Source organism: Eufriesea mexicana, unplaced genomic scaffold (assembly GCF_001483705.2).
Source record: "Eufriesea mexicana isolate 0111107269 unplaced genomic scaffold, ASM148370v2 scaffold265, whole genome shotgun sequence".
Lineage (NCBI taxonomy): Eukaryota > Metazoa > Arthropoda > Insecta > Hymenoptera > Apidae > Eufriesea > Eufriesea mexicana.
This window is the reverse complement of record NW_016908444.1, coordinates 1,121,997-1,148,800: the sequence shown is the minus strand read 5'-3', so window position 1 is coordinate 1,148,800 and position 26,804 is coordinate 1,121,997. Positions and strand designations below refer to the sequence as shown.

General features: G+C 44.9%; 1 protein-coding gene across 1 annotated transcript in view; it reads left to right on the top strand.

Moving 5' to 3' along the window:
• mthl1 (adhesion G-protein coupled receptor methuselah-like 1) overlaps positions 1–26,804 on the top strand; it is a 146,409-nt gene that overhangs the window by 109,150 nt on the left and 10,455 nt on the right. Inside the window, exon 7 of the mRNA XM_017911509.1 lies at positions 2,393–2,577. Coding sequence (XP_017766998.1) covers positions 2,393–2,577 — 185 coding nt within the window. The remainder of the gene's footprint in view (positions 1–2,392; positions 2,578–26,804) is intronic.

Below are 26,804 nucleotides of genomic sequence, written 5' to 3'. Positions count from 1 at the left end.
CGCGTCATCCGTGCCAATGGCAAAGAAACCAAAGAGGAAACTCGCGACTCGATTATACCGTTCGACGTTTCCGCGATGAACGATTAACCGCGTCGCGCAACGGGACTCGGAATAATTACGGGCAATCGGAATTAAAAGTTTGAAACGTTAACGACCCGGTTATCCGTTCACCCCGATCCAGCGTTTGCTCTTTCGTCACGCGAATTCGTGGACTGCAAACCGGGCAAGGGTGCAACTGGCAAGCACGGAGGAAAAGGGAGAAGGAAAGTGGCACGGCAGATGTGCAAACGACCGTCATTCTCGGACTCTAGCCGTCCTCTGCTACCAACCGACGTCCTTTTTATTGCGCGTCTCATCATTCCGTCGACTTTCATTTTTCCCTGGACCCCTGCCAGCTGCGCCCTCTACCTCCTTATTGCGTTTCATATCGCGCGCTTTTCGGCTGGCTCCGCGATGGCTGCGAAATTTCGCTTCGTGCAAACCCTCGACCGCCGCGTCGGTTGCGCAACCCGAGTGCAGTTCGTAATTGTCGACTGCTTAGGAGGAGGCAGTTTAGCGAACGAAACGGAGCAACGGCGATCTGTCGAAGTTGGACGGTGCCCGGTGGGACACACGGCCCTCTGTGAATTGCATAATAACACCGGGAACACGGTCCCCCGTCAGGGCATGCTAATGGCCGCGAAACTTTCCGAGCAAACTCCGCGCGAAACTCGCGCGTTCCGCTCTGCAACCCTTTGCCCGAAAAAGATGAAAAAGGGTTCCGGTGCCTGCACCCGATAGGCCAGGAATGCGGACTATGCATTAATTGCATCTAAGGTAATTGTTTCGCCCGTCACCCCATCGACGCGCGCGTCGCACCGGTAGTTTTTCACCCTTCCGTTCCGTCGATTGCTCCGTTTACCTCTCTAGAGGCTTGTTTGCGCTCGTTGAAACGCATGTAGATTACCTTTGTCGGAACCCTTTGTCGAACGAGTGCCCGTTGCGACGATAAATCTATTTCGATGACGGTTCTCCCGCCGAAGGAGAGGGTGCGCAATACGGATCGAAGATCGAACGCGTATTGCCTTCCATCGCTGATCCGAAACTGCGTTTCAATTGCAATCTTTTCAACTATCCGACGAATTGGGTATCGTTATAGATCGAAAGCTTAGAAAACGAACATGGTGCTTCGCGTATTCAGCGAGAGACGGTAATTTCAATTAAGAATAAGCAAAATAAAGGATATGATGCAATTTATATGGATACTCTTGGCAAAATCTGTTGTAAAGTAACTATGCTCGTGCAACGATGGTGACAAGTCCTTTAGAGGTTGCAGGACAATACCGACCTTAGACTTTAAAGATCTTCGATACTATGCAGGCATCAGGGGGTTGGATTTTGAATTTAATCCTTTGCGCTCGACGATTTTTTGACTAAAGAGGGGTACGAGTTGAAAAATTTTCTTCCATAAGGCTGATGATATTTTTCGAGCAGTAAATAAGAAATCGTATAATAATTAACACATAGATACCTCGCACACTGTTAGATTATTTTAAATTTGATATATTTATTAATATCGAGCTTCGAAATTTTATCAAATGGTGACCTAGAGGCACCTCTCGAGCGCAAAGGGTTAAAAGGGCCTGCTGTCTCTTGCAAGAGTCAGTCTCTAATCCGGACCAGTGCAGAACGTTTTTAAAATATTGTGATCCATAGGGGCGTGTTTAAAGCTCTGTTTTTACATTCGCATAAAGTGTATATATTTCGCCTGTATTAAATTTTATACATCTATTGCTGTGCAGCAGAATACGGTTATTTCCCTGCACGCTAAACGCTTTGATTCCCTTCCCGAAATCCCAACAAGATCGATAACCGAGAAATCGATTATATCAACGCAAGGGCAACGACGCCATCAGTGTATCGTTTAAAAGCTGTGTCAATTTTCTTCCTTGTTAAATTAACGTTCTCCAGAGAAAGTTAACGCCATTCAAAGTACTTAGAGCACCTATTGGTGTATGAATACCTTTTTCGCTAACTGTATATCGGTAACGTCGTCTTTCAACAGGTATTATTCGCGATGCGTACTCACGAAATAGACGAATCGAATTTCCAAAGTATCGTCATTTCGCATTATCGTTTCGCAAGTTTTCCTCCTGCCCCTCACCACTGATTACGCAAAACGCCAGGCTATCGGTCTTCCGAAAGAGCGTTCCGCGAAACCTTTACTTCCACCGGTTCTAATGGAACTCTCTCTCCCTCTTTCTCTCTCTCTCCTCTTCTCCCGCCACGCGAAACTGTAGCGCGGGATTGCCGAGTGTTTTATTGTTCGCGTTCCGTTTAAGTGCACAGGACGATCTCGTGTTTCGTGGCTTCCGCGCGCCCCCGCTGACCGTTCTTTTTCCTTTTCTTGCAGAGACCTGAGACCAGCGAGCTTGGAGAAAGGCCAAGAGACCCTCCGACTGCGAGTGTACGCCTGCTACGCCTGGGGTGGCCCCCTCCTGGTCGCCGGGTTGGCCGCCCTTCTGGATCATCTTCCGCCTCAACCTCAGTACACGTTCCTCAGGCCCCGTTTCGGCGAGAAGCAGTGCTGGTTCTACGGTGAGTTCTCGCTTCCCGTTCGCTTTCCTTTCTATGCAAAAAATCCCCGAGAAGTCGTCGAGCGATCCACCGAATTTCTCTGCCTCGGGAAACTTTGTCGAACGTCAAAGGAGTCGTTGAAACCGTGACTTTAATCAAAGCCCTGCCGGGGGACGGCTCTCTTTCGAGACACTCGAGCAGGACAGACGACGCGAACGGGACGATCCGAAAGTGTCGGAGCCCAGACCAACCAAGAGAGGGGTAATAAGCGGAAGACCTCGTCGCGACCACGAGCGTTATACTTCTCCGACGTATTTTCCGAACTGCCAAGCTTTTGCTTTTCTCTTGCTTGCTTTCCTCTGTCGTTAAATCAACGCTGCGATTTTTTCCCTTAACCGTGTCCCGTTCGTGGGACGGAGACAAACGACGGTGATATTTTATAAACGACGATAATTCGAGGAAAGATTAACTCGCAAGGGAGAGGACGCCCCTGAGGGAGGAATAGCAGAGGCGAGGTCGTTGGGAAATTGCGGGAGTGAACCGGGTAACGAGAGTGGAACGATTGGGAATATCGCGGGGTGAATCAGTGGGCGGAATTTGGAGGCGAAACGAGAGATGGACGGCGCCAATGAGACGGCGCTTGCCGCGATGATAATTAATCCGATGCTGTACGAACGCCGCAAATTAATTCGATCGCGTCACACGCGACTTATCGGTGAATTAATTTCCGTAGCTGCACGAGCCCGGACCTGCTGGGTCTCTCACCCTCCGCCTCGTGTTGCGTTGTTCTCGAACGACAGTCGGTGCCGGACTTGCTGACATTAGTAACGGATCAGTAGCACAGACGGTAATGGAGCCTATTATCGAAAGTAATACAGGCCGGGAGGAGAACGGTTAACACGTAATTCCCTGTGATCCGATTATTCCGCTAATTAATAGGACTGGTCAGTCGTGTTCCGGGGCGCTGATTAAATCGGTTTCGTTAATCGATAGATCGATGGGCTATCCGCGTATTAATTGCTAATCAAGCACCGTTTGCGGCCTTCCTCGGTCTCGCGTGCTTCTGAAAAAGTCGATTCATCCCGGGAATATGTCGGCGACAGGAATTCCGAATTAACCGGGGGGATGAAAATTTAGCGAATCGAATTTTAATCGCACGCGTCGATCGTCATTGTGTTTGGGAATTAATAACCAGCGAGATCGTTAATCGTCTGGTGCAATCGTCTGGTACCTTCTGGTATCTTCTACGCGCGACCCATGCGATATCGATAGACGCGAAGAGAGAATTATTCCAAGGGTAGAAAATTAACGAAACACTTGGGAGAATGCATCGTGGCTGACACGTGCTTCGTCGAAGCGAAAAGTTAGCATCGTAGACGACCCCCTGTTATAACCCATATGGCGCCGACCTTCCCGCAGCATATTCGATATATGTACGTATATAAGACACGATGCCTCGTCGAAATCGATGCGTAACACTCGGCGCGATTTCCAAGTTACACCCTTTCCTCCGCATGGTCTGCTGGTGCGACAGGTTATCACCCTAATAAGCAGTCACGCTATGTCCTGCGCGGTGCCCACTTTTACAATGACCACGTGGTATCCTTCGCGAAGGAAATTTCACGAGAAGTAATCCCAGGGTCCAGTGACAATCTTGAGGCAATCGTGGAAAATAATTTCAGGTATATTCTCTTCCACTTTCTGCACCCTTCGTTGGGTCTTATCTGATCAGTAGATAGGATACGATCGTAAATCTTCGATGGTCTCGCGAAATATCAAGGTATCGTCGAAATCGAGGTGCAAAGGGTTCCCCTATAGCGACCATCATTCTCGCCCTCGCCACTAGATGGATTCCAACTTCAAGGAGGTTCGAGGACTTTGTCGCAAGTCCTCGGAAAACCTTCGCTTCCTATACATGTAACTTCCCAGACCTTCCAATAGTATCCTCGTCTCTAAGGCAAGGCCTGCTAGGGCAATTAAGTTTGATTTTATATCGCGAGTGCTTCACGCTGGAGCCATCGATGTCATAGTCTAAGTTTCCATTGGTTACTCTTTTGTACGTTTTCGTTTTTATTATATGTATATTATTGTATCTAGTTTCTGATATACGCATTGAACGTATGTTAACCCTTTGACTGCCATGCCGAAATCACGTGTTTCGCTCAGGACGCCACGGAAGTGCACCCCAATAGATGCAAAATTTGTTCTGATATTTTTTTAATCGATGCTCTAATAAAAATTTTTAATTGTTCGATGGGGCACTATATATTTCAAAGTATCTTCTAATTAACTATCAATTTTCTTTCAATTTTTACAACTGTAGTTCAAGTGCTCCGGTCACCAATGCCCACCCTGGCGCCTAAGTGTTATATATGACCAACGTGGCAATCAAAGTGTTAAATTGGCCTGCTAAGGCAGCCTTACCGATGAGTCTACCAACAGGCTCGGGACGAAACGCATCCCTTTCTTTTCCTTTCGTCCTTCCTAGCACTCTGCAACTTACTATCCTCTGCAACACGATGATACCTGCGACCAGTCAATTTCAACAATCGTGAGGGAGGACCCCCTACGCCCCAACGAGTTCTCCGTCTCTTTAATTATTTTCCATCCTGTTATCCCCCCGTTGAAACCATCGCGATCGAGCGATTCGCGGGTAATAGATCCCTAATCGGAAACAAAGATGGAACGGAGGAAACACGAGGCAGCTAATTGCGAACATTTCGGTAAGAGGATTAAATCACGGTCAAAATATCTCGTTAGAACGTGTACCCGCGTTTTCCATTTACCTCCCGCGAACCGTGCCCGGTACGTATGCACGAGCATCGTAATCAGCCGAGATAAGAAACAATGGCACGCGCTATCGGGATCCGCGTAGTGGCAGGCACAGGAATACTTCGCTAAGAGGATTACACAGCTCCCGAAAGATTGTATTTAAGTATGACGCAGGGTGGCCGAATAAGAAGATCGATACCCCAAAGTACGCTTAATACCTCGAATCCCTAATAATAACCCGGTGCAACCCCTCCGGAGCGAGCCACCAGCCGCAGATTTCTACGCACGCGTGTACACGCGGAACAGGAATAATAAGGAGGCGATGTCGCGTCTTTATTCGCGGTCCAGCTTCGCTACGGTTGCGAGCTATTTAACGAGCCCCCCCGTAATTCGCGTCTACTGCAGCCCGTAATCCGCCCGGTGTACTCTCTCATACTCTCTCCGGTACCCTCCCGTACCCTCTCATTCTCACTCTCGCGCGCTCCGTGTTTTCATCTTCCTCTCTACGCCTCTCCTCGTGCAGGCCGCACGAGCTCTCCGGCCGCGTAAATACTCGTTTCAAACAGTGCAACTACGTTGCGTATTAATTTCCCGCGGTCGCGATATTTATCGACGCCGGCCGGAGGAGTACACCCCTGGTGATTAATATTTAGCTTTTATATCCTTTGACAAATATAAACGTCGCTGCACACCGAACGGTTCTGTGTATTTTCGTTTCGGTTTCCGGCGGTTCGCGCCACTGGTTTTCGGTCTATGCCCCCTCCTCGCCCCCCCGTTTCACTGGCTTTTACTCTCCCTTACGCGTTTATCGACCGACCACCGGCATTTCGTCGCCTCTTCGCCATACCGGTCAAACTTTCCACCCCACGACCGAAAGGAAATCCTCCGGTTCTCGAATCCCGCTCACCGGGTCAGCTGATGGACCACGTCGAGGAACGGGATTCTTGGAGCCGCGCCATCGAGAGTGTCCGGACCAGACCAAGGCCCTGTCTGCTCTCTGGTCCGGTTTGCTCGTCGTTCGGTCGATCCTCGTTAGCCTCGTGGCAATTTTCGACCGAAGAAATCGAAACCCGCTCGCTTGCCAAGTACCAAGATGACATCGGGCCCAACTTTTCGAGCGAGTATTTCCTCGGTTGGTCCTCGCGTTCGAGTACCAACGAGGTAATATTAGATTTATCGCGAAGCGCTCGTGGAAACACCGCGGCCAGGACGCGCGCCATTGTTGGACGCCGTGGGGACCACGGAGTCATTGAGGAACGCAATCAGTCATCGAGCAGCGCCCATTCAAGACGCACTCGGCTGGTGGAACGCTCCAAGTTATTCATAAATATACCAAGCTCGTCGAGCCACTCTCGAGTTGAACATCGTCACGAGTACGTCTCTTCGCGACATTAATTGCATCGCGACGCGAGATGTCGCGGAGCATCCCGTTTACGCGTCTATGTCCCGGGAACTTTGCCTCCCCCGCTGCTCCACTCGAGGACCACCGACACGGGGTATTCGCGCGAGATTCGAAAGCGGGTGTCCTCGTTAGGTGGGAGAGACGATCGAACCCCGATCCCGGAGCGTTCGTTCTCTCGTCAAAGAGTACAATGCCGCGTCTTCGTGTCACGTAATCGCGTTGGAACGAACAGGATAGGGAAGGGGCCGAGCAAAGGGGTGCCAGGGGGGCGCACTGAAACGCGTCAATTCGCTGGCCCGACCACGTTTTCTCCCTTTTCCGCGCAAATAAAGCTCAACTGGACAAAGGAGAGCGTATTGCCGGGAAGCGCGTAGGAAATAGAGTCGTAGCCATGTGCCGCTAAATCAGGATAATGGTGCCCCATGGGAAGCTGCGTCGTACTATCGCGAGTTGTTACGTCCTGACACAATGCTTTTGCACCGGAGCCAGATGAGGGGTTCAGAGGGACAGGCAGAGGCTGTTCTGCAACGGACGTTACCCTGTGCTTCGTCGTGTTCCAACCCTTTCCACTCTCTCTCTCGCTCTCTCTCTATGTTCTCCTGTCCCTCTCGCTCGCCTCTGCTCGCGTATCCATCCACGCTTGCGGTCCTCCTCCTAGACCTTTGTTTCTCGTTTCTCTTCTTCTTCGGCTTCTTGCGGTCTAGTCGTGGAATCGAATTCGATGTTTTTACGCGTGCCGTGATACGATCTATCGATCGGTATCTAAACTTCGCCGTGTCGTTCGTGGTTTACGGCTAACGCGGAGCGGTTATTCTCGCGGTAACAGTGGCCAAGTCCGACGCTGCTTCTTACCGTTGCAAATAGCTCGGGTTTAATACGCATCCCGTTTCCTAGGTACGAACGAACATCGAGTGTCCGAGATAAACACCGGTTCGTTCTCGTAAACGTTTTGACCTGACGATTAGCAGCGAATACCCCCGAAAAGTTGGCCAAAGTATAAAGATTTCTTTTTAATTTGTACAAAAATTTGTTTTTCTGACTTACCGACGAGCTCGTTAATCGTGTAATCGATGATACTTTGCGCAGAAAAACTAAAGGCTACCTTGAAGACAATCTCAGTCTATTTTATATCTTATAGCTTGGAATCATTTTCCAGAAATTATTCTTTGGAAAACGATAGATAATTTCAAGTTGTATAGGTTGGCGACAGTTCCAGTTTTGCGATGCAGTAATAAAAGTTCGTAAATTAATCACAACGATTAAGTAATATCTTAATTTTCCATTGCAAAATGGTAAATGAAGCGCAAAATCGCAAAATTGGCAGAAAGTTTCGTACCAACCATCTATGATTTTGGACTGGAAGCTCAGGAAAATAACAGGATCACAGAATGCTTGAGGAGGTATACATGATAAATCAAGACACAATAGTCAGTGACATCTATGACTTTGGACTAGCAGCTTGTGTGACGGTCCAAAATCATAGATGGCGCTGACCGTTGTTTCTTGATTTTTCATATCGACCTCCTCGAGTATTCTGTGTTCCTGTTACTTTCCTGATCTCCAAGTCCAAAATCATAGATGGTTGGTACGAAACTTTCTGCCAATTTTGCGATTTTGTATTAGGCGAACATAACATGAAAGAAGGTCGCTCACAGTTCCAAGAAATGACGTCATTTCCAAGAATTCACTGGACAATACTTTTGCAGCCTGTGAGTATAATTTTCAGCCGATTTTGGGATTTTGTGTTAGGAGAACATAACACGAAAGGAGGTCGATCTTGGGACAATTCTTTTGCTGTCTCGGGGAAAACTTTCTGGCCGATTTCGCGATTTTGTATCAGGAGAACATGACGTGGCAGGAGGTCGTTCGCCAGAACAGTTTTAAGAAATGTCATCACTTCTAAGAATTCTGTGGATAATACTACTTCATCCTACCGTAAAATTTTCGGCCGATTTTACGATTCTGTATTAGGATAGCATAACATAATAGGAGGTCGTTTATCGACCGATTCTCGGAAATGACGTCACTTTCCAAGAATTCTATCGAGATAAATTTCGCAGCGTTTGCGTGAATATATATACTACACATCATAGACCACTCATTGCAGAAGATTTTAATTATTTAACTTACCTTACTTACCTTACTTACCTTACTTTCATTACATACCTTACTTACCTTACTTTATTCATTCTTCTTACTTTACTTGTTACTTTAACAGATATTTCCCACTCTTAACTTTCAAAGTTCGAAGAGAACATTGAAAATTTACAAGAGATAGGACATATCTTAAGCTTTGTGCGTAGCTCTTAGCTTGGTATCGTTTCCCAAAAATTGTTTTTTGGGAAACGATACCAATTACCAGGTCTCACCACGTGGAGGTGGCTACGCATCGAGACCCGACATGCGCCCTAGTGGCGCAGCCTGCTGGCGCTACCTGTATCAAAAGCACCCTAATCTAACTTGGAGCGAATGAAGTTAAAATAACTCTACTGACACTTTATTATATTTCGTGTCTTACAAAAGGGGTTTCGGTTCGGTATACTGAAACTCTACTGTCGCAACGCTAAGATATTTTCAAGTTCCCATAAAAATAGGGAATGAAATATCAAACACGCGAGCTAATAGAAAATCGCGACGCGCCCGAACGAGTTCGCGATTATTCGAAAGACCGACTAGCCTAGGCGATGTACTCCCGTGTACAGAGATAACTTCATACCTCGGCACCCTCCCGATCGGGCCTAGCTCAATTCCAGTCACTGTCGCACTCGCCAAGACTTACACGTGGACCAAGGATAGTCCCTGAACCAATGAAACTTCTAGTGTCAACGCGAGGGCCCTGCTGGGCGGTTGCCGGCCAAGACAGACACTTCGCATCCCAGCCACACGGGGTAGAACTTAATCATCCCTGTGGTCTAACCGTAGATGGTACTAGTCCGTCAGCCAGCATGTGCCCGAGCCCCAGTCGCGTACGACTTAGGCAGCGGACCGCCCCGTCGAGGTCAGAAGACGCACTGATCCGAGGGGGTCACCCTGGAACCCGATGCATGACGAGATTGACAGTGACTGGAAATGAGTGTCGGAGACGAGTCGTGAGGATGACTTACGAAGCATGTACTTATCGAGTACACGAGAGCACGTCGCGTAGGCTAGTCGGTACTTACGAACGATCGCGATTATCGCGAGAACAATTATGTTCTATTTGCTAAACGAGGGGGATAAGAAAATGATAGAGAATTTATAAATTTCGCTCCAAATTAGGTAGCTTACCTTTGTACAGACAGCGCGCACATGATACTTAGTCTATGGATCTATCTTATGATTACTTAAAAGTAAACGCACGCATCGTTCATTGATGTGTCGCAAACAGAATCTTGAGAAACCTAAAAGCTAAAACAGAATATATTATTGTTAATATGTAGCTGAAAGGAAAGGGATTAGTACGAGGAAACCATCAAGGATAATAACCAAATGGAACGAGCAAGCCAACGACGAGACCTGAGCAACATAACTACGAGACAGAAACATTCCAACGGTGAGATATAAACATACCAACGAGGAAGCGCTCGAGTATTATACGAAATACTCGAACGCTCTAACGAAAACAAATCGAACGGAAGTCGTAAAATTTGTGAAAGGAAAGATTTAGCCAACGATGAGACATAAGTAAACCAACGACGAAGCATTCGAATATTATACGAAATACTCGAATGCTGAAACAAAGACACATAGAATGAAAAAAATAAAATCTGCAAGAAGAAATTATTGTTAAATTATTTAAGAGAGTGGACAATGGCCACTGAATAGCCATTGATCTAGCCAACGATGATATACAATACAAATAAACCAACGACGAAGCATTCGAATATTGTACGAAATACTCGAATGCACAAACAATGAAAACTAGAATGAAAGAAATAATATCTGAAAGAAGAAAGATAATTAAAACCTGAAAGAAAAAATAATTAGTACCTGAAAGAAGGAATTATTATTAAATTATTCAAGAGAGTAGACAATGGCCATTGAATAGCCATTGATCAAGCCAACGATGATATACAAATAAACCAACGACGAAGCATTCGAATATTGTACAAAATATTCGAATGCACAAACAATGAAATCTAGAATAAAAGAAATAGAATCTGAAAGAAAAAAGATAATTAAAACCTGAAACAAAAAATAATTAGTACCTGAAAGAAAGAATTATTATTAAATTATTTAAGAGGTTGGGGTGTGAGTGTAGTGTACAGTGGCTATCGACTAACCAAAGGTTTAGTCAACCACCACCGATAACTACAACCTCACTTTCGGAACCCCTTCCCCACCGAAAAAATATTAACGCGGACCTCTCGAAGGTGAACGGACAAATGGCTCGTACATTCTCGCGGGCCCCTTATATAGCGGCGGCCGGCCGAGGATCGGCGAAAATTTCCGAACTTTACCGATTCCTTTAAAAGTTACTTTTCTGCTGTAATAACTAATAATTTATTAACTTTTTTGACTTTTATCGTTAATATACGTTGCAAACTATTTGTTATCAATCATTTTAATTTGTTATTAACAATAAATTTATTAATTTATTAACTTTTGGTAAGTAAGAATACATTTTAACACAAATACGTCGTTTCTTTAAGTTGTAGCTAATAATTTATTAACTTTTTTACTTTTATCGTTAATATACGTTGCGAGTAATTTGTTATTAACAATATCAATTTGTTATAAACAATAAGTGTATTAATTTATAAACTTTTTGCAAATTATAGTTACATTTTGACACAAATTCGTTCCAAGTTCAAGTAATGGCCAGTAATTCCTTAATGTTTTAACTTGTATTATAAATTTACGTTATGAACAATTTATTAATATTAATAATTTGTTACTAAGGATGAGTATTATAATTTACGTATAATATTATATGTGTAATTATAACTCAAAATGTTCGAATTCATGCTGATAATACTATTAGTTTTTCATTAATTACAATCTTCTGTGCAATTAATTTACAAATTATATGCACACATTATAAAAACAATATCCTTATGAACATTCTCATATCATTCTTGTTCTTATTTTACTTCTAATTTTGTTCATAATTAATTATTTTGTTGGACCATCCTGCCGATCGTTGTTATCCAATCATGTACGTCGTCAAGTAAGTAATAATAATAAACTAATTAGCATCAAATTATGTGCAAAAATTGTATGAGAATGTTGCGCAAGGAGCCAGCTATGCGATACAGTTATAAAAATTCATAGATTAACCGCAGAAATTGCATAATTTGTTAATTTCCCAATTATTCCCCAATAATTTTCAATCACTAATATGGTCTTCTTTCCTTTTTTTATTTGGAGGTCCAGGAGGTTCAACAGCAGATTATGAGCTAAATTTTGGATCAGTTAAATAATCATGAGTTGATTTGCTCTTACCACTAGACTTTTAATTTAATATCGCAAATTCTTCTTCATCTTCCTCTGCTTTTTCGCCAAATGATAAAAGATTGAAATTTCTGTAACAAAATTTTTCATTACAAAGAATAATACTATCATGGATAAATGCTACAAACATATATGATCTTTACTTTACTACTGCTGTTATAGTTTTTGAACTGTCCTTTACTTCTTCACTTTCCTGTACTATTATTCTTGGTATAATATCAGAAAATGGATTGGTCAGTAATTCAGCTTTTATCAGTTTTGGAATACACAGTGGCCTACCATTCTACAAAAAAGGGGGAATATTATATTTATATCAATTCTTGATATATTTTCTTATAAACATTAAATTTACCTCATCTACAAGTTTCATCGACAAGCTTCAAGATAGAATCCAAAAAAGTCTATTGCGCATCACGATTTGACAGCCATTGACACATTTGGCACTATTTTAGGAAAACGCACGCCCAAAAACCGAAAAAAAGTAATCAATCCCGTTACAGAAAATTCTGCTCTATGCTGTTAGACGAAAAAATCAAAATTCAAAAGCCTAATTTTGATGATAGAATCCAAAAAGGTCTATTGCGCAGCACGATTTGACAACCACTGACACTTTCGGCACTATTTTAGGAACACGCACGCCCGAAACCGAAAAAAAGTAATCAATCCCGTTAGAGAAAATTCTGCTCTACGTTGTTAGGCGAAAAAATACGAATTCGAAAGCCTAATTTTGAAGATGCAATCCAAAAAAGTCTATTGCGCAGCAGCATTTCACAGCCACTGACACATTCGGCACTATTTTAGGAAAACGCACGCTCAAAACCGAAAAAAAGTAATCAATCCCGTTACAGAAAACTCTGCTCTACGCTGTTAGACGAAAAAATCCGAATTCGAAAGCCTAATTTTGAAGATGGAATGCAAAAAAGTCTATTGCGCAGCACGATTTGACAGCCACTGACACATTCGGCACTATTTTAGGAAAACGCACGCTTGAAACCGAAGAAAAGTAATTAATCCCGTTAGAGGAAACTCTGCTCTACGCTGTTAGACGAAAAAATCCGAATTCGAAAGCCTAATCTTGATGATAGAATCCAAAAAGATCTATTGCGCAGCACGAATTTGACAACCACTGACACTTTCGGCACTATTTTAGGAACACGCACGCTCGAAACCGAAAAAAAGTAATCAATCCCGTTAGAGAAAATTCTGCTCTACGTTGTTAGGCGAAAAAATACGAATTCGAAAGCCTAATTTTGAAGATGCAATCCAAAAAAGTCTATTGCGCAGCAGCATTTCACAGCCACTGACACATTCGGCACTATTTTAGGAAAACGCACGCTCAAAACCGAAAAAAAGTAATCAATCCCGTTAGAGGAAACTCTGCTCTACGCTGTTAGACGAAAAAATCCGAATTCGAAAGCCTAATTTTGAAGATGGAATGCAAAAAAGTCTATTGCGCAGCACGATTTGACAGCCACTGACACATTCGGCACTATTTTAGGAAAACGCACACTCGAAACCGAAGAAAAGTAATCTATCCCGTTAGAGAAAATTCTGGTCTTCGCTGTTAGACGAAAAAATCCGAATTCGAAAGCCTAATTTTGATGATAGAATCCAAAAAGGTCTATTGCGCAACACGAATTTGACAGCCACTGACACATTCGGCACTATTTTAGGAAAACGCACGCTCGAAACCGAAGAAAAGTAATCAATCCCGTTAAAGGAAACTCTGCTCTACGCTGTTAGACGAAAAATTCCAAATTCGAAAGCCTAATTTTGAAGATGGAATGCAAAAAAGTCTATTGCGCAGCACGATTTGACAGCCACTGACACATTCGGCACTATTTTAGGAAAACGCACGCTCAAATCTGAAAAAAAATATCCAATCCCGTTAAGGAAAAAATTACTCTACGCTGTTATGCCGAAAAAATCTAACCGAAAAGCCTAACTTCAGAAATATAGGCAAATAAAGTTTACTGTGTACAACAATTTCACAGGCACTTGCTTTTCCGTTACTTTGTTTCATATATGCACCTTCAATCGTAATATTATTGCTCTACTGATTGGGGAACAATCTATTCTATGCAGGAATAATTTAATATCTTAATCCACAATCGAGGTTTAGAATGTATAAGCAATAATACGTAGCTACTTCGCAATTGAACGTAAGGTTAAAGAAAGATTGGAAAAACTGTTAACAAGCTGCCTATTTAGAATGAAAATGTTCAAATATATTACTGGACAATCAAGATCTAGAATCTACTACAGTGGACGGTTGGGGACTGTGCGATAGTATTACACGAACCGCACTTACACTGTTTCATTTCACGCATGTATCGTTATACGATTTTCACTATGTCAAATCACTTTTTTTTACACGTAATATATTAGCACCGAAGAAATGTTCACAGTTAGTAATCCTAAACTTCATAAATTTCTCACAATTTCTTAAACTTTTGCCGTATCTTATTCGTAAATATTGCGATAATGTTACAAACGTAACCTATAACTGCATTGTCACGAGCTAATACCCGACACGTCGCGTTATAGTTCTTAAATATATATTTCCTCAGTTGTAGCAATTAAAACTTTAATCAACGATATCACTACTTTACGAAACGTTTACTGAAAATCTTTAATGTTTCTCTTTGACGTACAAAATTATTCCAGTATTTGTTACCGGTATGTTCGTTTGGCGCAGAACTGAAGACGACTGACCTTAGACAATATGTACATTTTTCTCGCGGGAAAATGCTGCGTCTTTGAAATAGTCATGGGCTAATGTATCGATGTAGAATATCAAACAACATTTCTTATATTCATTAATATCAATGAAGCAAATACAAGTACGTTTCTCTTACGAAAATGAGAAATTAATGAATACTTAGTTTACATAGCAAAAACCGTTATAAATTAATAAAAATAATTATAAAATTAATAACAAAATATTATATACAGTAATACATAATATATATGTTAGTTAAAAAATTATGTAAATGAGCATTATGATCACCTTTATTGACAATATTTCTTGAGAACATAAGTTTCTAATGTATAAGTGGTTAAAACTACTTCTTCAACGAAACCATTTAGTCAGAGCTGTTCAAAGAAAGTACGTATCACTTGGTTATAAGAATGCTACAAATATTTTTCCCATTGCTAATAAGATGGTTTTATATTCAGTTTCAAGTATACTTATGACAAACATGAAATGTTATTATTAAAATTGAGATTGATTAAATAGTACTTTTAATAAAAGAGTTCACCTAACCTATGCTATGTTGGGTGGGAGAAATAAAACAATAAAACAATACAAATTACTATCACACATTCTCCTCTTTTCTTTTTATTCTCTTAACACTCCCATAAAGTATTTTACATTCTTTAACAAATTTGGGCCATTCAATGGTTTAGTTAGACAATCAGCATTTGTTTCTTTATTTGGCATGTAACAAATTTGCAAGTTCTTCGTTTTTACTACATCTCCTCTATAACAACATTTTTCTACGTAGGAGCTTAGATTTAATTTTCTACATTTATCGCATTTAGTCTATTCACATATCATAATCTTTCTCACCTGCTTTTCCAGTAGGACTTCACATATCAGTCTATATATCTACACAACACATTTCATTGGTTTCTGTTCCTTTTCCAAATTCAAGACAATACGCACCCTCAAATATCTAAATATTCCCTTCAGTCTATTCATATCCATCATATTAAGATCATTGTTAAATTATAACAAACATTTTGCAAATGAGATGTCTGGCAAGACATAAGTATTCAAATACATGAATTTCCCTAATAATTCTCGATATTCATTGAATTATGGTGGATTTGTTCTTCCTCTCAGCAACCCCATTGCACTGCAGTGTTCTTGTTGGACTAAAATCATGTTTTATTTTCTTTTGATTTAAATAAACCTAAAAATCTTGTCTGACAAACTCACCTCTATTGTCTAAGAATATAAGTACGTTTCAGTTTCTTCACAGATTAATTTTCTTCAAATGTTACCAATATTTTTATTTCTTCAGCTAACACTTTTCCTATAAGAGCAAGACCAATAATCATTCTCGAATAATCATCAATAGATAAGATGTACCTTTTACCTCTTTTTGACATTGGCTTCACTGGTCCAATCAAATCCATGTGTCACAGTCCCATTATTCCTGCTGTTTTTATAGTTTCTTATGTGTGTTTCTATAGATTTTTGCCTTAAAGCAACATTCACACTCTATATTCAATTTATCTTTACCTTTCAGAACTATTACCAATTCTTCATTCTCCATCTCTTCAATGAACTTTATATTTGCATGTCGATGCCACACATCTTTCTCTGTTGATACATATGCTGTCTCTTTTTTGTTTCTTGATTCTATGTAATATACATTTTTGCTTCTCACTGCTTTCATTAGAACTTCTTTCCTTTCTTTATGTACCTCAGCTCCATCAATCTGAAACTTAATAGATTAGTAATAATCAGTAACTTTGACCACTGATATTAATATTTATTTAGATCAGGAATACAACATACCTTTCAATCTCACTGTATTCCCTGTATTCTGTATTCTATTTGGTAAACGAGAAAAGGGGAAAAATATGAAATGTATATATTCGCTCCAAGTTAGGTAGCTTATCTTTGTATGGATAGCGCGCACATGAAACTTAGTCTAGAGATCTATCTTATAACTGCTTACAACTACTTAGATCTAAACGCACGCATCCCGCGACGTCCATCGACGTCTTCTATATGAAATCTTTAAAATCTTGAAATACTGGAAAATCTAAAAAGAAAATATATAAACCTGAAATGAAACGGATTAGTAACACGAAAGAAAATCAAAAAAAGCGAAACAAAAATAAACCACAAATGTGGAAACAAATGGAACGAACAACCCCACGATGTGATATAAACAAGCCAACGACGAAACATTCGAATATTATACGAAATATTCGAATTTTCAAAGAAAGACAAATAGGAACGAGAGAATAAAATCTGAAAAAATAAAAAAATATTAAAACCTGAAAAGAAATAAAATAATTAGCACTTGAAAACAAAAAAAAATATTAAATGGTTTAAGGGGGGCAGGCGTGGTTGGGGGGAGCACCCCCAACACCTCATTTGGGACCCCCTCCCCCCACCCCTCACGCACTACGAAAATTTAGATGTTACGCGCGCGAGGCCAGACGGACAAATGAGTTCTGCTGCGTCGCGTCGCCCTTTATATAGCCTCCGATCAGCCGAACTCCCCACCCCGATCGAAAATTTTCGTACTTTGACGATTTTATTAATTAATAATTTTCCGTTCTCAGCCGATAATTTATTAATTTTTTCACTTTTACTATAACTATACGTTACGAACAATTTGTTAATAACAATATTAATTTGTTATTAACAATCAGTGTGATAATTTATAAACTTTTTGTAAATTATTGGTGCATTTTAACATAAATTCGTCATATGTTGAAATAATAACCGATAATTTATTAATTTTTTCAGTTTTATTATAAATTTACGTTTCGTACAATTTGTTATTAACAATATGTGTAATAATTTATAAGCTTCTGACAAATTATAATTATATATATGTATTTAGAATATAAATATTCGTGATGCATTTATATTATTTTTACTTTATGTTTATATATCGTAATTCCTTCTGAACAATCTACAAATTTTGTAACACGATTCTATCGTCTGTTGCGTGTAAATGTGTTAAAGGATAGTCCGCTAAAGATTCTAAATTATTTTTTTCTAATTTTTTGTTATTTATTCTATCAATATGGGTCTTTTTCACATTGATTTCTGTGGTTTTTAAACAGATTCTCCAAAGAGGATCAATGTGAATTTTATAGATACTACTTATCTCCAAATCTGAATATTTTTCAAATCCGCAAATTTCCATAAAACTTTTTTAATGGATATCATACCTGAGATGTTCCTCTACACGATGCAACTCGACTCCCAGTGAAGTCTCGCGAATAACAAGACTATTTTTCTAATTCTTTGTTTAAGTATCGATAAAAATCAGGATATCTTGTTCCAAGAATTACACGAGTAAATTCAAAGTTGTTTTGTGTTCTTGAATTGCAAAGTTTATGTTTATAGAACGTAGTTTGCGGTGAAAGTGTTTGAAACATAAAACTTCTCGAGTACGATATGCGCCGGGTTCATCGATCAGGCTATAAGTCTCAGGGTATATAAGAGCGCTAAATTTCGTCAGCTACGATCACCTGTAACTCGATAATTGATTATTATATTTCAAAATTTCGCGCTGCGTTTGATAGATTAAAGAGTATATAACGAACACATAGCACGAGAACGCAATTTTACACTGGAAGAGTCGACTTTTGGCCAGTTTTTGGGAGACATACCCCAGGACGCGACGAATCTTAAAAGTTCTCCCCTTAGTTTCCCATTTGATCGTCTCGCACCTCCTTCTCACCTTCCACCCTCGCGTTCCTTCGGCTCTCGTCTTACACCCTTCGTCTCGGCTTTCCCTCACGCTCTCCCTGCGTTCCTCGTCTCTCTCCATTTACTCCGTTTCCCCGGTGCCCTCGTACTTCATCCCCCTCTCTGTCACTTGGGCACAGCCCATAACAACGTGGGCCGAGACGATGGGGTCGGCAGATAAACCTGGCGCCAGCCAGTCCAACCCCTTCGAGCGCGCGAACTGTTGCAACTTCTGCGACCCCTCTCAGCCCCCTGCCCCTTCCTGGTCACCCCGACGCGTAGATCAACGACAGGTAACACCGACGTGCACCCTGGTGAATGGTCGAGTGTGCACGCGTTCGTTGCTGTACGCCGTGGTGTGCACGAACCCACGCAGAAACAACTTGCTCGTCGCGGGACGCGTGTCGCTGCCAGCCGCGACTTTAATTCGTAATTACTCGAGGGATCGAAGAGCGTTTTACGCCCCCTCTTGGTAACTTTCTAGACAAAAGAGAGAACACGAGAGTTATAACGCGCGTAACGCGAAACAAGCGCGGAGCCGATGAATGAAAGAGGGACAGGCCGGGTAGGGAGAAAAGACTGGGCTGCCACGAGGTGCTGCGGCGGTCGGGCAAAGAGGGTGAGTAAACGAGGACGTAAGAAAACTCATTTACCAGCACATCGAACAGAGGATCCTTGCTCAAAGCCAGACTGGTATTCGAGCCACCACCCCTCTGGCCTGGTGCACTGGCATTCTGGCGTTCCGGTGTTCTGGCGCGCCCCATAACAACGTAGGCCGAAACGATGGGGTAGAGAGATAAATCTGGTGCCAGCCAGTCCCAACCCCAGCGTGCGAAACCGGCGGAGCTCTGCTTCCCCTCTCTAAGCCTATACTAACTACTGCACGCGGCCCACTAAACTGCACACGTAAACGCACACGACCGACGGTTTAAGTAGCTTCGGGACCAGCCACCCCATCTTTGCAGTTCATACGCGCCATTACTGCACCTGCACTTTCGTCCTCGAACAAAACGAATATCCGTGCCGCAGAATAGTTTCCTAATTCCTTAATTTTCCTCGCGAGAAATCGCATCGTTCGCCGGAGAAAATCGTCCGTAGCAAACGGAGGAAATCATCGACGATCGATACCCGCACACGCGAGTCCTCCATCTCCGCGATGGTAATTATCCGAGCAGAAAATTGCCCGGAAACTCGGAACGGAGAAAAAGATTTTCATTCGTCGCTTTGCATCGAAATTGGCCGAGTCCTTTTTAAAGAGAACTTAGCATGTTCTCGGTTTGCCGACGAAGGGAGGTGAAAAATAGGGAAAAAGCCGGAGGAGCGGCGTGGCAAGAAGAGCTCGAGACACGTTTCGGTGGCAGCGGCTCGGTGGCAGCGGAATATTCAACTAACGTTCGCATACATTAGAATGGTAAATCTCCGGACTATCCTCCGTATCTATGCAATCTCATGCCCCTGGAAGTTCGGCACAGGCTGGAATAGCGTACACCGAAACGATAGGATTAGAGAGATAACCTGTCCGACTCGACCGTGCGAAACCAGCGGAGCGCCACCCCTATCTCCGGACCCACTAACACAGCCTGGCCGGGCGTGTGCGCCTGTCGCGTGCAAGCACAGGACCATGTACCCTGCCGACCATATTTATTATCGCTTTGTTACACCCGCAAACTCTTATTGAAAGACGCTCCCGTCGAACAGACTTACCGTGGGATTTGCGACCTCTGTCACGGCTAGCTTCTGGCTTTAATCAAGCCCGGGAGAGTAGAGGCGTTCGCTCTGCTCGCGGAAATAGACTCGTTCGACTGACGTTTCGAAGCGTTCCTTCCAATCTGCTCAAATTCACCGATACGTGTTCTATCCTCGTTTTATCTCGTCGCGGAAGGGAAAGGAGCGTTTAGACGTGGAAAATCGTGGAACGATAGAGCCTATCGTAGAGACGGGAAGTGGAGGAACAGAGGGACGCGGTCACGGATGAAACGACCGAGTAGTTCCTGTTCCGCGAAGCAGCGTGAAACGGCGGGAAAAGAGGAAACGATCAGAGGCGGAGGTAACGAACGGAGAACGTTAAACGTCGTAGAACGGGGGCAGATGGAAATGGAACGGATCGAGCGAGTGTAATGCGATTAATAGGCGCGATTGGTCCAGTGGACGATTAAACGAATCAGCGTGGTTCGTTTGGCCGGTAATAACAGCGCGAATAATGAGCGAGGAAAAAATCCTTTGTGTACCTGCCGCGCGATCACGGCTCGATGCAAATTTCTATAGAGAAGGATTGATAACGACCCACATTCGCAACGGACGCGTTAACAACCGAAAGCCACCGGACGCGTTTCCACGATACGGATAGTCGAGTGCCTCGCGAGTGCTCGAATTAAAAAGGGATATCGGGAACGCGCGCGAATCGCTCGAATTTGCGCGATCGAGCGCTCATCGCGTGTCGGGACACACACACACACACACACGCCTCATACGCGCGCGAATCGCTCGAATTTGCGCGATCGAGCGCTCATCGCGTGTCGGGACACACACACACGCCTCGTTTCGGTTTGTAAACGGGATCAGCGGGACGACGCGAAAGAGGGAGGTAAGACACGCGATTGGTTCGAGGATCGATATCCACTAATCGAAGGGAACGATTGTCACGGTGGTCCGTGAAACCGTGAAACTATCGAATCGCGAGAGAGAAAGAGAGAGAGAGAGAGGAGGGAGGTGAACGAATGGAGCGAAGGGGGATGGTCGATTAGGATGCAACAACCACTGGCGAGGGTTCGCGAGGGAGGAGAATTAACGAATGCTAAAGAGCCGTGGCTGCAACCCCAGCTCATTCCACCCCGCGATCCTGCTTTATTTATCACGCACTCCCGCTTTATTGGCCCCGAGCTCGCAATGAATGGGGAATACAGGGGGTAGGAAAGGAATTCTCTTATTGTCTTTTTCGGGGGACGTAAACTGGAACCGCGATCGGTCTTGCAAGGCACAGTTCGGTCCCGAGAATCTATGATTGCTCGAGGAATGCCAATAAATCGTTCGATCAGAGGGGCTAATGGCTTCGCTTACCAGCGCGCGAAGCGTCTCCTAATTTATCGCGGGGCTCTCAACCGAATATTCGCGGGGTTTAGTCATTAACGCTTTTAAAGAACCTCGAACGTGCCGGATCTCCGAAACCGCGCGTTATCTTCGAGGCTATCGTTCTTCTAGCGAAACCATTCTTCTCTCGTGACTCATCGAATACCTCGAACTCCTCGACGGAGTCCCGATAAGAACCGAACCTCTAATCGCCGCGTCGTTGACAGAGGGAAAACAGCGAAGACCGAGCAAACGTGTAACGCGCTGCGATATTGCGGGAAAAGATATTCCCAACGACACGGGTATAAATAAACGCGGTAAAAGCATCGCGCGGTAAAGAGTTACGCAAATTCGTTTCCATTCGCGTCTGGAAAATTCGCGGAGCGATCGGTTGTTTTTCGGGGACGGGGCTCGGCCGACGTGGAAATTTGTTGGCAACGGGTCCGCGGGATCGTTGCCCGATACGCTGATACAAGCTCGCGCAATCACTTTCGATTATCTGAAAAACCGTCGGTGATTAAAATGACGCCGGCGATAAATCCGCTGCCGGTGGAGAAAGGGGTGTAAAAAACCGGGGGCGGGATTGGCGGCAGAGAGTGCGGAAATCGCGGCGCGGAGTGGCGCTGTGCCGCGAGCGGAACGCACGGCCGACCGTCGGCTAATTATATTTGACAGCGATTTGTGCTCGCGAGTTTCGCGCGTTTTTCAAATTCCTCCGGCGTTGATTTACGCGCGGCCGATTTCCGTCGCCAGGCGCATACCTCGTAATTGATAAAGCGAGGAAAGCTCGTTGTTACGCCGAAACTGTCGTCCGTAAATCCCGCGGCCGATGATCCGGAAAAACAGCGACGATTACAATGACGCCCGGCGATAAATCGTCGACTCCTCGAGGAGAAACGATACCATTAGCCGACTACCGCGATGAAAGGTACCTTGTCCTCTCGCATTCTTCGCGTTGATACCGATCAAGATGGCGACGAAGGTGCGTTTACGAGGGTATTTTTGTCCCGACGAGTTTCGTAGTTTCGCCAAGTTTAGCCTAGCAGTTAACCGTGGCTTTCGCGGGAAAAATATCCAAAGTCGTTTCCCCGGTGTTTTTCCTCTCGCCAGTTAATTTTGCCTCTCGTTTCGCGCGCGTGTGTACGTTTCCTTTTTCCCTTTTTCCCTTTTTCCCCCCGTTCGACGATTCCAGTGATAAGAATTTTTAACCCGCGATGCAACGATAACGATAATCGTGGAACCTATTAAACTGTTGCTACCCCAACACTCGACACGCGCTGAATATTCATTAACGATTCGTTTCTCGTTACGCCGCTGATCTATCATAATCCCGATTTGCATAGCGTGAAAAATCTGTTTGTCGTGTTCCCGCATGCGATCAGCCGAAAAACCAGCCCGTATTAAAAGGATAAATCAACGGCCTGGGAGAGGATGGAGAGAAAGTGGAAGAGAGACGGCGAGAGAGACGAAGGGTGAGACAGGGTGGACGCGAGGGTGGCGCCGGAGTGTGGGATGATAGAAGGTGACACGCGGCGCATGCAATTGATCTCGCGAAGCGTTTTCGACGCCGAACTAATCGGGTTTGACCGCGCGCTCCCGTAAAGTATCGAACGGCACGCGTCGACATAATTCACTTATGTTTGTTATGGGTTGCCATGGAGTGAGATATAACCTAGCCGAAACAGCTATTGTTGGCGACCCGCCAAAACCCAGCAAATATAGACGCCCGTTTGCTCTCTGTACCCCCTAAGATTCGTAACTCGTTCATTACTCTCCGCGATCGTTCCTTTTGTTTTCCCCCGGCTCCACCCCCTCAGCCCCCTCAACCCTCTGCAGCGAGCTTTCGCAACTTCGTCCGCTGCCTCCTGTTTACGGACGGCCGACGAAAATAAAGTTGGCTACCTGCTACCCGGTAATTTAATTGCATTTTTAAGTCCCTAATAGAGACGTCTCTCCGTCCCGAGATCGAGGGTGGGATAGAAAAGACGCGTTGCTACGATCTCCGCGTTAATCCACTAACCATCTCACCAAAGGCAAACGCCTTTGTTCCACGATTTTACTCGAGTCCCGCGAGGAGATCCGTTTCTTAGATTTCGACGAAGAAACTCCGAGGATGGAGGCACCCCGTGTCCCTGGAGGATCAGCCACGTCAACCCTGGAAACAAAGAAAACCCATTTAAATCGAACTGACCGTTGTCCACTCGGTTCCACCGTTCTTCTCGAAAATACCCGAGCCCACGGTGATTCTAACTCTGATTAAAAACTGAAAGATCCACGGACTGGAGATATTACTTCTCTCGGCGGGGCAAACAAAATCCATTCGGAGTTGCGGCGAAGGATGATAACGGTTATCCCGGTGTTCCGTGGTTCGCGGACGTTGGAGCCAGGTAATCTTGATAGAAAAAGTTTCGCAAAGAAGGCGAACGTCCCGCGATGGCGGAGGTGAGCGAGCCGGCGGGAAAAGTTGTTGAATTTTGGCCCGGGTCCGCGAGGACGGGCGCTGAATTTTGAGGCGGCCCGACGAGAGCCGCGTTGCTGCTAGCCGGGAAGAGAAAAAGGCTGCGAAGAGAAGCGGACAGGAGACGAGGAGAGGCCGCGAAGAGCGTAAACGCGGCCGATGCAACCGCGTCCGTTTAATATTCCGGCGCGCGTCCGCGCGGAGTGCCGGTGCAGACGCAGGCTGCCTCGGTTATCCGGCGAAAACTCGACGTGGCGAAACTTTGCTGACAGACTCTCGTCGAGTTTCGCCGCGAGACGGGGTCCGGCTGCTCGCGGAATTTCGCGGCGCGCGACTTGCAACCGGATCAGGCCTGATCGATGAGACGATACACGACGACTTCGTTAACTTTGTCCGGGAGTTGGGTTACGCGCAGGAATAATGGGGTTGTTGGACGGGAAAGAAGTTGCCGGAGTCGGAGGGTGGAGGAGGCTGCTCGTCGTGGCATGTGTCCGCGTCGGATTATACGTGTACGGAAATATCGGAGAACAACGGTGTCTTTTGAGCATAATAGCCGGTCCTTGGAACCAACTCTGGGCAAAGTTATCGCGAAATTTCGCCCGCCGCGGATGAAAAGTGTCGCCTCGGACTGGAACTTCGTGGTGCCGGGAATAAATTTGCCGGGGCTATATTAATCGCGTCGGGGTAGGCGAAATTAACGTTGTAACGAGATTACGAGAAGTCGGGAAGTAAGTTAACCGTCGTTTAAATATCCTTCCCATTCGTAACTCGATATTTCCGCGAGAAGAAAGAGACTCGGGCTGTACAGCCGTTTAACGACACCGCGAAGTTGAGCATCCGTCCGCGAGATTCCTGATTAAAAATTCAAATTTCCCGCGCCCCCGTGACTCCGGTATACGTCTCGGCGTACAATTTCCACTCCGAATGTCCGCGCATTCAGATGCAAAACAGAGAGAGCGGTATTCAGAGCCGAGGGAAAACCGATCGATCGAGGAGCAGGTTTATTTATCCCCGCGTGTCGTTGACAGTCTCCAAATCCTCGAGACGGTCTTTCACGCCAACGACTGGATTAACGCGTGGCAACTGGGTCAGCTGCTGCAGTCTCCGTATCAACTCGGCTCTCCATTTCCCTCTTTCTCTCCTCCTCTCTCTCTCTCTCTCTCTCTCTTTGTCGCACAACTGGTGCATCGCCATCCATGAAAGTTGCGGCGTAAGGATTTTATTTATGAGTTTGTTTGCGGACGAGCGCGACCCTCTCTCCGATAAGTGGCTATGGGGCCCTCGTGGAAGCGTGCTTCTGGCAGATTGCACGCGTGGTTATGGGGGATGCAGAGAGCAGACCGCTTAGCAGAGAAGGGGAATTGGCCCGATAACGGGTCCGAGGCTCGGATGGTTCTTTATTTACCATAAAATTCGCCCGGTGCTCGCCGGGCGGAATGGATTTCGCGACCGCGGCTAAAATTTTATTACCGCTCGTATGACAAACCGCCCAATTACTAACCACCGATACGTTAATAGAGCCATTTCTCCTGGTATGGAGAAGAAAAAAAAAAAAAAGAAAAAAGAGGGGAAAAAAGGGAAAATTAAAAAAAGGGCGGAAAACCGGGGATAGCGCGAGCAGCGTACGAAGCAACAGAGAATAAAAAGAAAGGAAAAAAAAATTGTATTCTTTATTCGATCAGCGACGCACCGTTCACCGGCTGACCGCAACGGGGTTGGTGGGCGGACGCGCGGAGCGCAGGGACATTTTTGTCCGCGTTCGCCGGCGCGAGCTCGATAAAAGCGCAACGATCTCCGGGATAGAGGCGCGAATGAAAGAGCGTTTAGCGCTCGAATCGAAACGCTGTATCGCACCGAAACGCGGTTGATGATCGGGAAAATCGAACTCGCCGGTGTTTCCTCGAATCGGAAGTTTCTCGTTTCATCCGTGTAACGCGACGCATTGTAACGTTTCCGGTCCGTGCAGTGGAACGGAGACGGAACGAGGATGCAAATCGAGGGGGGGAAAAGGGGAAGAAAAATCGGGTGAAAGGAAAAGAGAGAAGGAGAGGGGAACCTTTTACCCCGGTAGTTATAGCTGCTTGCACGACTCCGATAAGGGCTGCAATTACTTATCGACCCGGTAATTGTCCGGCTGGATTATAACTATCAAGAAAAAGGTCCCTGTTTCTCGACCCTCGCCGCGAGGGTACACGCGCATGAAAACATTGTAGAAAGCCGACGAAGGGAGAGAGTAAGAGAGGAAAGGCGGACGCGCGGCGTGTACCGACGTATCAATTTACTCGGAAACTAGTTATCCGCGCTTCCCTCCGCGCGTATACTTAGCAGATTGGCTGGTTGGAGGAACGCACGGCGTGGTATTCACGAAAACCGGCCCCGCCGGCCGGCGCATTACATCCGAACGAACGTATTCATATTCATAGGTGTTCCGCGAATTCTCGGGATTTCGCGATCTAGCCAGCGGATCCAGACACGCACCTTCCCGCCGTCACCCCGCCAGCCCCCCGTTCCCGATAAGTGCCGGCTCACGTGATTTACCGTAATTTCGACACGCGGAGGATCGTGTCTCGCGTGCTCGCGCGCCAATTCCGTGCCGCGACTTTTACTACCGATCCGCGGCTTTCCTCTCCGCTTCGCGGCTCTGCCCTCCGTTGCGTTTTCAGGCG